Here is a 12,500-nt window from a genome sequence, read left to right on the forward strand (position 1 = left end):
AGCTAATGGGTGCTAACAGACAGCCTTCTGGAGCTAATGGGTGCTAACAGATAGCCTTCTGAAACTAGCGTGTGCTGACAGATAGCCTTCTGAAACTAACGGGTGCTAACAGATAGCCTTCTGAAACTAACGGGTGCTAACAGATAGCCTTCTGAAACTAACGGGTGCTAACAGATAGCCTTCTGAAACTAATGGGTGCTAACAGATAGCCTTCTGAAACTAATGGGTGCTAACAGATAGCCTTCTGAAACTAACGGGTGCTAACAGATAGCCTTCTGAAACTAATGGGTGCTAACAGATAGCCTTCTGAAACTAATGGGTGCTAACAGATAGCCTTCTGAAACTAACGGGTGCTAACAGATAGCCTTCTGAAACTAATGGGTGCTAACAGATAGCCTTCTGAAACTAATGGGTGCTAACAGATAGCCTTCTGAAACTAATGGGTGCTAACAGATAGCCTTCTGAAACTAGCGTGTGCTGACAGATAGCCTTCTGAAACTAATGGGTGCTAACAGATAGCCTTCTGAAACTAATGGGTGCTAACAGATAGCCTTCTAGAGCTAACGGGTGCTAACAGATAGCCTTCTGAAACTAACGGGTACTAACAGATAGCCTTCTGGAGCTAACGGGTGCTAACGAATAGCCTTCTGGAGCTAACGGGTGCTAACGGATAGCCTTCTGGAGCTAGCGGGTGCTAACGAATAGCCTTCTGGAGCTAGCGGGTGCTAACAGATAGCCTCCTGAGCCTAACGGGTGCTAAGGGATAGCCTTCTGGAGCTAACGGGTGCTAACAGATAGCCTTCTGGAGCTAGCGGGTGCTAACAGTGCTAACCTCCTGAGCCTAATTGGTTTGGCGTGTGTGGCGGCCCCGCCCCCTCTGATGCACCCCCCCCCCCCCCCGCCTCGTGTCTCCCGCAGGCTGCCGTACACGTTCGTGACGAAGGAGGTGCTGGAGGCGACGTGCGAGTGTCTGCTGGAGCAGGCCAAGCGGGCGGAGCAGGCGCAGCAGGCGGCGCCGGAGGCGGAGCGACTCGTCCTGGAGGAGTTTGGACACTGTCTCATGAGGATCATCAGCTCGGCGGGGAAAGCCAAGGCAGACTGCACCTCCATGACCTGCTAGACTCCTCCCCCTCCCCGCCCCTCCCCCCCCTCCAGACAGCACTTGTTGGACTGAGCAGAATCTTCACTGAAGACGAACTCACGTTTTCTCTTTTCTTTCTCTTTTTCGAGGTTTCCCGTCATTTCTATGTAATCTCTCTCTCCGTGCTTACCGTAGACACAACGTGTACCTTTTTGATATTTATTTTGTAATCATGTCGAGCGCCGACGCCGCGGCGACGACGCGGACCGAACGCTCAGTGACCGTCGGAGGAGTTGGACGGCTCTATTTTTATCGGCCGGCTGCTTCCTGTACGCCGAAGACGAGACTCGGGACCCGTGCGACTCGTTTGCGTCATCGTTAAACCCCGCCCCCCCGCCTTGACCGAAGGACACGCCCACTCTCACCAACAGCCTTCCTCCAGCTCTGATCTCGACGCCCCCGACCCCCCCCCTCCCGGCCGATCAGGTGAACGTGGGATGGTGTTTGAGAGGAACACTTACGTAGAAGACTCTCCCGTCTTTGTGCTTTGAGATTTGTTAATTTTGTTATTTCGTACGACTTCATGTTTTTCCTGTCGGCAGCGTCTCAGAAGCAGAATATTTTATCTTTGTGTTTCTAACTCCGACGACGGCGCCTCCGGGTGTAAAATAAAAATAATGAGGCCATTGATTACATCGTTTTAAGGCAATGGAGAATTTCTTGGCGACTCTGCCGTGTGTGTTCACTTTCATTACAACCAACAGCACCCACTAGTGGACCAACATGGAAACTACATCATTTTCAGTGTTTCTGCCGTTTCTGTGGACGAAACATTAAAAAATTTCCCGCGTAAACGTGAAACTTTACCGGAACCAAAACGATGCGTTTTAACTTGAAATGCTGCCTTCAGTGACCGAGGCCTGAGCGCCACATATTTGAAGACTTCGTCAAACTTGTTGAAAATCTAGTTGAAGCAGGTTCAAGATCACCTGGCATGTGTCAGGAAGAGGTTTAAAATAAGTCTGCAAGCAGAAACGAGCTACGAGACGAACACACACGACGATATGAAGACGAACTGAGACATTAAATAGGATGTGTGTGAGGTTTGATGATATTTTAATCTGAAAGCTTGTTTTCCCCCCATTTTCAGTTTGTGTTTGAAGGAATGAATGTGATTTATTAAAGTTTAAAATAAAACTCGACTCTTTTGCACTGAAAAATCGATTTAAAAAACATTTATCGGTAAAATAAAAAAAAAGTTTTACCGGGAAAAAAATATTTTTCAATTGAGAAAAAAAATTCATCGGGGAAAAATATTTTATTGGAAGAAAAAAAAAAATAAATTGGGAAAAAAATATAGTTTTTATCGGAAAAAAAATATATATATATATATTTAAAAAAAAATATATATATATATATAATTTATTTGTTACCTTTTGAGTTGTTTTTTTTATGGAATTTCGGGAGAGAAAAAAATAATTTGATCTCATTTAACGCTAACGTGTTGTGGTTTTCCCGCGCGGCAGGGGGCGACACCACCGGAAGTTGGGCCTGTGTACTTCCGGTGCTCAGCGGCCGCGCGCCGTGCAGGAGGGACACCGCGGTGCAGAACAACGTGATCCGCTGCTCGTTTCCACCCGAAATCTTCGCGAAGCAAACATTTCTCTCGTTCAGTCCTCAGCGCCGCTTCTGATTCCTATTTAGATTCATTTATTTTACTTTCAGCCACTTTTTATTTTTTTATAAACGAGGTTTTGTTCCGCGAGTTTCATCGCAGCACGTGGTGGATTTTTTTCTTTTCGTTCAACAGGTGAGCGTTTACTTGGATTACATCCGACTTTCTTTCACTGTTTAATCCGTCGTGTGAACACAAACACCACCGAGGTCTCGTGCAAATCGGCGTTAATAAGAAATAAGATGCACTTTTAAATCCCTTCAGTCGCTGCACATCATGAAAAATGGAGATTAAACCAATTCGTCAGGCTTGTTTTTTTACTCTCGTTTATATTCTGCACTGTAATCTGAGTAAATGTCTTGTTTAACAGGTCGCGTGGAGAAGAAGAGCCACACCTGAGCAGGTAAGAAGTGTTTAAATTGACCAACGGCCTTCCCAATGATTAAACCAATCACTACCCATCTGACCAGTCACGTGACTGTGGAGGATTATTTTCCAACTGCTGTATGAGGGTTCTGGCCTTTAATATCTACAAGCAGCTTTAAGGTGAATTTCAGTATTTTTTTAAAAATCTCATCTAACAATTCCTGTTTTTCTTTCAGGGTGGAACTTCAGGAGATTCATCGTGAAACTACCGAGTGAATAAATCATGTTTCAATTTGATGAATTAAAAGATTAAAACAAAGCAGGTGTTTGTGTTTTTTTGGTTTAAGCAGTTACAGGTAAATGTTTAATAAATGCCCGAGCAAGTTAAATGAAGCTGACGTCACATTTCATTAAAGATGTGGTCAATTGAATTAATCTGACTTGTTAACAGTTAATGAGCGATGATGTCGAATTCAGAGCGAATCTATATAAACCTGTATAAGGTTTCTCCTGTAAATACAGCTGTGGAAGCATAAATATCCTTCAGAATTAAAAAAAATACTTGAGGCAAATGTATTTATAGGGCTGCATTTAAACAAGGCAATTCAGTGCTTAACATTAAAGCTGATTCTCTCAGAAAAATACTCGTTAAAAAACGAGTTGTCTAATTCATTTACATCATTCCAAGAACAATTATATAAATATAAAATACTCTGATAAAGAGCAGGTATTCATTAATAGAATTAATTCACGTTGTCATTCCAAAAACAATGATAGAAATATAAAATACTCTGATAAATTACTAACTTACATTGATACTTATATATCGTATATTTCATATGGCATATTGCATGTACATATACATGTGAAAGTACACTATTACTATTGTATTATAAGTATACTATTACTATTGGTATTATTATTACTGATAATATTTTATTGCGACCATTATTAGTAGTACTATACATGAGTATTATACACTATTACACATTGTTATCTGTATTGTTATTATTATTATATAATGCCTACTTCTAATGGCTCTGCCACTGCACCTTAATATTTATTGATCTTGCTTTTATCTCGTCTTATTTCTAAGTGCCCATGTTCCGTTCTGTGTTTTACTTTGTCTTATACCCAGATACTTTTATTTCGTACTTTTATTTCTATTCTATTGTATTTTATAATATTCGTATGTACCAGATTGCTGCAACAAAACAATTTCCCTTCGAGGATGAATAAAGTAATTATCTATCTATCTATCTATCTAAAGAGCAGGTATTCATTAAGTTGCCCGGTCCAATATGGCGGCGACTTTGACGTCCGGTGGTGCGTCCTCATGTAGCTTCCATGGCTAACTTGTAGCCACAGTTTTTTTTAGCTCCATAGAGTTAACAGAGTCAGCACCGCTAACCCGGGTAGCGGAGCTGGCACGCCTTGTTCGTTTAGTACAGTTATTACAGTCGGCACCATTAACCCGGGTACGCTTAGTACACTTAGCGCAGTTAGCACGATTAGCCACGGCTAGCCGCGGCCAGCCCGGCCTCCGCCGGAAGTGCCGGTTCTTCTTCGTGGGAGGAGGAGTCCGTTGCTTAGTGCCACGTTGATGGAGCGAGTGGGGACGTGGAGTTCTGAGTCTGCAGCCGGGACCCGGTGAACCTCTTCCCCGGTGTTCGACAGCCGCTGATCCCCGAGCGGAGCGGAGGCGACCTGTGCGCGGCGGCGGAGGAGGAGAGTGTCCGAGTGTCACCGCGAGGAGCCGCAGATTAGACGGAAGGTGAGCGGCTCCGTGCGGCTAGCATGCTACCAAACACCGCGTCCTGCTGCGGGACGCTCCGTTCCGCTCACCTGGCGCGCGTGCGCACGTGCACGCGCGCCAGGTGACAGTCACGCTCCTGCCCGCTGCTGTCGCCGCGGAGGAGCTTCATGCCCGTGAGGGGCAAATCAGCTGTTAGCGTGTGTGTGTGTGTGTGTGTGTGTGTGTGTGTGTGTGTGTGTGTGTGTGTGTGTGTGTGTGTGTGTGTGTGTGATTGACAGTGTGCGCGTCAAGTCCGTTATTCATAATAAACAATAACACGTTATAGTGATATAATGAATCACCGCCTGTGTGTCAGTGGCTGGAGGGATTACAGAGTAAAGGTGTAATCAGAGTACTCTCAGTAATCAGAGAACTAATGAATTCTTCTTCTCTTCGTTCTAGTTTGTTTGCAGGAATAAAGAAAAAGTCGAGCCTTAAAAGTAAAGTGAGACTTTCTTCATTTGTAAAGTTCAATTAACAGAAACTTGTTTCGATCCCTTTGATGTTTTATTGTGAAAGTGTGTTTCAGTTTCCTTCCTGCAGGTTCCACCTTGTTTCATCTTCTGTCTTCAGGATGAAGCTCAAGCAGATCAACCGGACGGCCATCCAGAGCTGGAGCCCCGCGGAGCAGCACCCCACCTACCTGGCCACAGGTACACACACACACACACACACACACACACACACACACACACACACACACACACACACACACACACACACACACACACACACACACACACTCTATAACCTGACATCTTGGAGGACTAGAAGCTAAATGCTATTTCAGAATGCTAATGATGATGTACAGTAGGATGAGTGGCTCATTATAGGTCTCTCTCTCTCCCCCTCTCCCCCCCCCCCCCCCCCCAGGTACTTCAGCTCAGCAGTTGGACTCGTCCTTCAGCACAAACGCGTCTCTGGAGTTTTTCCTCTTGGATTTATCAGATTCCAGTTTGGACATGAAGTCATGTGGCAGCTTCTCGTCTCCACACAGGTTGGTCCCCCCCATACGACCCCCCCCCCCCGCATTACCCCCAATACTGCCCCCCCCCCCCCCATTACCCCCAATACTGCCCCCCCATACTACCCCCCCCATTACCCCCAATACTGCCCCCCCATTACCCCCAATACTGCCCCCCCATACTACCCCCCCCATTACCCCCAATACTGCCCCCCATACTACCCCCCCCATTACCCCCAATACTGCCCCCCCATACTACCCCCCCCATTACCCCCAATACTGCCCCCCCATACTACCCCCCCCATTACCCCCAATACTGCCCCCCCATACTACCCCCCCCCATTACCCCCAATACTGCCCCCCCATACTGCCCCCCCATTACCCCCAATACTGCCCCCCATACTACCCCCCCCATTACCCCCAATACTGCCCCCCCATACTACCCCCCCATTACTGCCCCCCCAATACTACTCCCCCATTACCCCCAATACTGCCCCCCCATACTACCCCCCCCATTACCCCCAATACTACCCCCCCATTACCCCCAATACTGCCCCCCCATACTACCCCCCCATTACCCCCAATACTGCCCCCCCCATTACCCCCAATACTGCCCCCCCATACTACCCCCCATTACCCCCATTACTGCCCCCCCAATACTACCCCCCCATTACCCCAATACTGCCCCCCCAATACTACCCCCCCATTACCCCCAATACTGCCCCCCCAATACTACCCCCCCATTACCCCCAATACTGCCCCCCCATACTACCCCCCCCCATTACCCCAAATACTGCCCCCCCATACTACCCCCCCCCATTACCCCCATGTTCCCCCCCATGGTACCCCCCAATGGTGCCCCCCCCCCCCCCCCCCCATTACCCCCCATTACCCCCATGTTCCCCCCATACTACCCCACCATGTTCCCCCCCCATGTTGACCCTCTTTCACCCCCCCCAGGTACCACAAACTGGTGTGGGGTCCGTGCGGTATGGAGGGGGGGGGCACCCCGTCCGGCGTCCTGATCGCCGGCGGCGAGAACGGAAACGTGATTGTTTACGACCCGGCGAAGATCCTGGAGGGACGAAGTGACGTGGTGATTCACGAGGGAGACAAACACTCTGGACCCGTGAGGGCGCTGGACATTAACCCCTTCCAGGTGAGGGGGGGTGTGTGTGTGTGTGTGTGTGTGTGTGTGTGTGTGTGTGTGTGTGTGTGTGTGTGTGTGACTATAAACAAACACAATTCTGTAAACAAACAAAATAAGATTATAAACAAACAAAACAAGACTATAAACAAACGCAAAATAAAACTGTAAACAAACAAAACAAGACTATAAACAAACACAAAACAAGACTGTAAACAAACAAAATAAGACTGTAAACAAACACAAAATAAGACTATAAACAAACAAAATAAGACTGTAAACAAACACAAAATAAGACTATAAACAAACAAAAAACAATACTGTAAACAAACAAAACAAGACTATGCACAAACACAAAACAAGACTGTACACAAACACAAAACAGTCTTGTTTTGTTTGTTTATAATCTTATTTTGTGTTTGTTTATAGTCTTGTTTTGTTTGTTTATAATATTATTTTGTTTGTTTACAGTATTGTTTTTTTTTATGGTCGTATTTTGTGTTTGTTTACAGTCTTGTTTTGTGTTTGTTTATAGTTTTGTGTTTGTTTACAGTCTTGTTTTGTGTGTGTTTACGGTCTTGTTGTGTGTGTTTACAGTCTTGTTGTGTGTGTGTTTACAGTCTTGTTGTGTTTGTTTACAGTCTTGTTGTGTGTGTTTACAGTCTTGTTGTGTGTGTTTACAGTCTTGTTTTGTGTGTGTTTACAGTCTTGTTGTGTTTGTTTACAGTCTTGTTGTGTGTGTTTACAGTCTTGTTGTGTTTGTTTACAGTCTTGTTGTGTGTGTTTACAGTCTTGTTGTGTTTGTTTACAGTCTTGTTTTGTGTGTGTTTACAGTCTTGTTGTGTTTGTTTACAGTCTTGTTGTGTGTGTTTACAGTCTTGTTGTGTTTGTTTACAGTCTTGTTGTGTGTGTTTACAGTCTTGTTGTGTTTGTTTACAGTCTTGTTGTGTGTGTTTACAGTCTTGTTTTGTGTGTGTTTACAGTCTTGTTGTGTTTGTTTACAGTCTTGTTGTGTGTGTTTACAGTCTTGTTGTGTGTGTTTACAGTCTTGTTGTGTGTGTTTACAGTCTTGTTGTGTTTGTTTACAGTCTTGTTGTGTGTGTTTACAGTCTTGTTGTGTTTGTTTACAGTCTTGTTGTGTGTGTTTACAGTCTTGTTTTGTGTGTGTTTACAGTCTTGTTGTGTTTGTTTACAGTCTTGTTGTGTGTGTTTACAGTCTTGTTGTGTGTGTGTTTACAGTCTTGTGTTTGTTTACAGTCTTGTTGTGTGTGTTTACAGTGTTGTTGTGTGTGTTTACAGTCTTGTTGTGTGTGTTTACAGTCTTGTTGTGTGTGTTTACAGTCTTGTGTGTGTTTACAGTCTTGTTGTGTGTGTTTACAGTGTTGTTGTGTTTGTTTACAGTCTTGTTGTGTTTCTTCCTCCAGACGAACCTTGTAGCTTCGGGAGGAAACGAGTCTGAGATCTACATTTGGGACATGAACAACTTCGGCTCCCCGATGACGCCGGGGCCCAAAGCTCAGGTAGCGCCTGTCCCCTTTAGAGGTCAAAGGTCAGATTTACCCCCTAGCTAATCGTGTGTGTGTGTGTGTGTGTGTTCAGCCAGCGGAGGACATCAGCTGCGTGTCCTGGAACCGCCAGGTGCAGCACATCCTGGCGTCGGCGAGTCCCAGCGGCCGGGCGTCGGTGTGGGACCTCCGCAAGAACGACCTCATCATCAAAGTCAGCGACCACAGCAACCGGGTGGGTGGCGGGCGGCGTGGAGGCCGTGATGTCACTGTGACATCACTGTGACGTGGCTGTGATGTCACTGCGACGTGGCCGTGATGTCACTGTGATGTCGCCGTGATGTCACTGTGATGTGGCCGTGATGTCACTGTGATGTGGCCGTGATGTCACTGTGACGTGGCCGTGATGTCACTGTGATGTGGCCGTGATGTCACTGTGACGTGGCCGTGATGTCACTGTGATGTGGCTGTGATGTCACTGTGATGTCGCCGTGATGTCACTGTGATGTGGCCGTGATGTCACTGTGACGTGGCCGTGATGTCACTGTGATGTCGCCGTGATGTCACTGTGATGTGGCCGTGATGTCACTGTGACGTTGCTGTGATGTCACTGTGATGTGGCCGTGATGTCACTGCGACGTGGCCGTGATGTCACTGCGATGTCACTGTGACATGGCCGTGATGTCACTGTGACATCACTGTGACGTGGCCGTGACCTCTGACCTGTGCGTCCCCAGATGCGCTGCTCCAGTCTGGCCTGGAACCCCGAGGTGGCGACGCAGCTGGTGGTGGCGTCGGAGGACGACAGGATGCCGGTCATCCAGATGTGGGATTTACGCTTCGCCACCTCGCCGCTCAAGATCCTGGAGCATCACACACGGTGAGCGCCCGCCTCCTCTCAGTCCCCGCCGGCCCGGCTGTTTATCGGCGGCGCTGACGGCGGCCATGTCTCCGTGCAGCGGCGTCCTGTCCGTCGCCTGGAGCCTCGCCGACCCCGAGCTGCTGCTCAGCTGCGGCAAGGACAACCGGATCCTGTGCTGGAACCCCGGCACGGCGGAGGTAGGGAGACGTCGTGGTGGCGAGTGGCGTGTGGCGTGTGGCCGCCGCCGCCACGCCGCGCTCACCGAACGCATCCCGCCGACCGCAGGTGCTGTACGAGCTGCCCACCAGCAGCCAGTGGTGCTTCGACATCCAGTGGTGCCCCCGGAACCCGGCCGTGCTGTCGGCCGCCGGCTTCGACGGGCGCGTCGACGTCTTCTCCATCATGGGCGGCGGCAGCCAGGCGCAGAGCCAGCGCCACGCCGACCAGGTGAGGAGGGGCGGCGAGGTGCGTTCAGGGAACCCCCTGTTCGCGCTTCGGCGGCTTTCGGGTCGTCTCTGACGGCGACGTCTGTCCGTGGTCCGAACGAGAGGCGTTCAGGGAACTCTGGGACGTTAAAGACGTGTGAGACGTTCAGGAGACGTTGGGACATTCCGGCGTCCTGAAGGAGAGGTGTGGGTGTGATGCGTTTAGGGACCTTCTGTAAATTTGTGGCATCGTCTGGAGGCGTTCAGGGAACCTCTGGAAAGTTGACTCTACTGTTGGCATGCGAGGCATTCAGGGACCATTGGGGACCATTGGGGACCATTGGGGAAGAGTTGACCTGTTGTTGACTTGGACATCATTAAGACATGGGGGGGGGGGGTCGGGGGTCGGGGGGGTCGGGGGTCTGGATTCTAACTCGGGACTGTCCCGCAGTGAGGCGACGGTGCAAACCACTTCACCCCAACCCCGTCTTTTTCGCCCTCGATCTGTTTGCCTCGTCTCAGATCAGCACGTCTTTCGGGAACATGGACCCGTTCGGGACGGGGCAGACCCTCCCCCCCCTGCAGCTGCCCCAGACCGCCGCCCCCCCGGCCGCCGTCGCCCCCCTGAAGAAGCCCCCCAAGTGGATCCGCAGACCCGTGGGCGCCTCCTTTGCCGTGAGTTCCCGCCCCCCCTTCCCCCCCCAGGCTTTGACCCGAAGCCTCGGTTCAGACTCTGGGTCGTTGTCGTCCCCCAGTTCGGGGGGAAGCTGGTGTCCCTGGACAACGTGGCTCCGGACCCCCAGCGGCCCCCCGCCCGCCTGGTCCACGTCAGCCAGGTGGTGACGGAGACGGCGTTCCTGCGGCGCTCCGACCGGCTGCAGCAGACGCTGAGCTCCGGCGGCTTCGTGGAATTCTGCCAGGAGAAGATCCAGTCCGCCGGGAACCCCTTCGAGAAGACCATCTGGTCTTTCCTCAAGGTGGGGACGGCGGGACGGAGGAGGGACGAGGGACATCTGGGGACGCGGTCGGTCTCGCGACGTGACGGCTTCTTGTTTTCTTTCAGGCGAACTTTGAAAGCGACGTCCGCAGCAAATACCTGGAGCTCCTGGGGTACGACAAGGAGGAGCTGGCACTGAAGGTAGCAAGACGGCGCATGCTAATCGGTTAGCCGCACGGTGTAGCGCCAGGTTGCACCACTAGGGGGTGCAGTGAGTCGACCAGCTGCCTGAACTCTGCAGCTTCATTCTCTCCTTTCAGAAACTCGTTTCAGTGATAAAAGTCTGAGCCGCCATGTCGGTCTGCTTTTAACTGCAGGAGTGGTGCGTTCAGGCGCATCACGTAACCCCGCCCGCCGACACGTTGACGAGCTGCGGAGCTCAGACGGCGGCGAGGCTACAAGCTAAATGTGATCGGTAACCCGGACGGCTGGAATTGTCCGTCCAGAAAGAGACGAAGGAAATGACGTCGTTTTGTTGTTTCAACTCGCCGCCCAGTGGACACGAGTGTCATTACACCAAATCCAGCAGCTTTTAATGTGAAAGGTTCACGTTCGCTGACTCTCAACGTGTCCGAATTTAAAATGTCTTGATGTTTTCAGATCTCGGCGGCGCTTGAGGAGAAACCTGCCGACGCTCCAAAGGTGAGAAGTGATCTGGGTGGGCGGGGCTAGAGTGGGAGGGGCGGGGCTACATGGGGAGGGGGCGGGGCTTCAGGGGGAGTATTTCAAACGTCCGTGTCGTCGCCGTGTTTCCACTGGAGTCAGTCGTGGTGGTTTTATGTTGAAATCGGGAAGTGGCGCAAGACTTTCCAGGGTTTCAGCTCCACTTCTTCAAACCGTCCGTTTAACCCTTTCCTACCCGTTTCCATGGAAACACTGTCCTGTTGAAAACGAACAGGAAGTGGAGAACCGGAGCTTTATGTACCGTCACTGCAGGACGTCACCACGTTTTCTTGACTTTCTGTTGCCGGCAGAGAGAAAGTAACTTCCTGTTCGTAACGCAGGTGGAGGTGTCGACTTCAGCCGCCGCCGCCGCCCCGCCGGCCGCCGCCGCCCCGCCGCCATTACCGGACCTCAGCTTCCTGCCGCCCGCCGACACTCCGGAGGCGGCGTTCGACCTGATCGCCGCCTCAAACTGTCCCGCGGCCGAAACCCTGGACCTGAACTGCACTCCTGGAGCGGAGACCCCGGACCTGACGGCGGCAGAGGAGGCGGAGCCTGAAGACCAGGGCGTGGCCAGTGAGGCCGACGTTCATGTGGAGGAGGTGCTCCTCGAGGACGAGGAGGAGGAGGAGGAGGAGGAGGACGAGGAGGTTCCATTAGAGGAGGTAAAGCCTCACATTGACGCCGTCTTGTCCTCGGTGAACTTCAGGGCGAAATGTTGCGACACACTGTTGTTCTGTTTCAGGAGATGGCCCCGCCCACTGGGGAGGAGCCAAATCCTCCTGAGGCTCCACCCACTGGGGAGGAGCCAAATCCTCCTGAGGCTCCGCCCCCGGCTGACGCCTCAGCTCTGTTTGAGGCTCCGCCCCCGGCTGACGCCTCGGCTCTGTTCGAGGCTCCGCCCCCGGCTGACGCCTCGGCTTTGTTTGAAGCTCCGCCCCCGGCCGACGCCTCGGCTTTGTTTGAGGCTCCGCCCCCGGCCGACGCCTCGGCTTTGTTTGAGGCTCCGCCCCCGGCTGA

At 50.6% G+C, this 12,500-nt stretch overlaps 2 protein-coding genes and 1 long non-coding RNA gene across 3 annotated transcripts in view; all 3 read left to right on the forward strand.

The window, feature by feature from the left end:
• The window catches only part of lin54 (lin-54 DREAM MuvB core complex component), a 13,511-nt gene extending 11,737 nt beyond the window's left edge, over window positions 1-1,774 (forward strand). Inside the window, 1 exon segment of the mRNA XM_080521543.1 lies at window positions 919-1,774. Coding sequence (XP_080377669.1) covers window positions 919-1,120 — 202 coding nt within the window. The 3' untranslated portion in view covers window positions 1,121-1,774.
• Window positions 1,775-2,656: 882 nt separating this feature from the next.
• LOC308148115 lies at window positions 2,657-3,441 on the forward strand. Its single transcript, XR_013937184.1, has 3 exons — window positions 2,657-2,891; window positions 3,127-3,159; window positions 3,359-3,441. It is a non-coding gene; the product is annotated as an uncharacterized lncRNA (long non-coding RNA).
• Window positions 3,442-4,730: 1,289 nt separating this feature from the next.
• Window positions 4,731-12,500, forward strand: part of sec31a (SEC31 homolog A, COPII coat complex component) — a 14,286-nt gene continuing 6,516 nt past the window's right edge. The window contains 16 exon segments of the mRNA XM_080521538.1: window positions 4,731-4,896; window positions 5,320-5,357; window positions 5,491-5,570; window positions 5,791-5,914; window positions 6,842-7,040; window positions 8,453-8,548; window positions 8,628-8,768; window positions 9,271-9,413; window positions 9,493-9,592; window positions 9,681-9,842; window positions 10,343-10,495; window positions 10,576-10,797; window positions 10,884-10,958; window positions 11,418-11,459; window positions 11,822-12,145; window positions 12,226-12,500. The exon segment at window positions 12,226-12,500 is cut by the window's right edge and continues 203 nt beyond it. Of these exon segments, the coding sequence (XP_080377664.1) occupies window positions 5,492-5,570; window positions 5,791-5,914; window positions 6,842-7,040; window positions 8,453-8,548; window positions 8,628-8,768; window positions 9,271-9,413; window positions 9,493-9,592; window positions 9,681-9,842; window positions 10,343-10,495; window positions 10,576-10,797; window positions 10,884-10,958; window positions 11,418-11,459; window positions 11,822-12,145; window positions 12,226-12,500 (2,135 nt within the window). The 5' untranslated portion in view covers window positions 4,731-4,896; window positions 5,320-5,357; window position 5,491.

This window comes from Blennius ocellaris (assembly GCF_963422515.1).
Source record: "Blennius ocellaris genome assembly, contig: SCAFFOLD_87, whole genome shotgun sequence".
NCBI lineage: Eukaryota > Metazoa > Chordata > Actinopteri > Blenniiformes > Blenniidae > Blennius > Blennius ocellaris.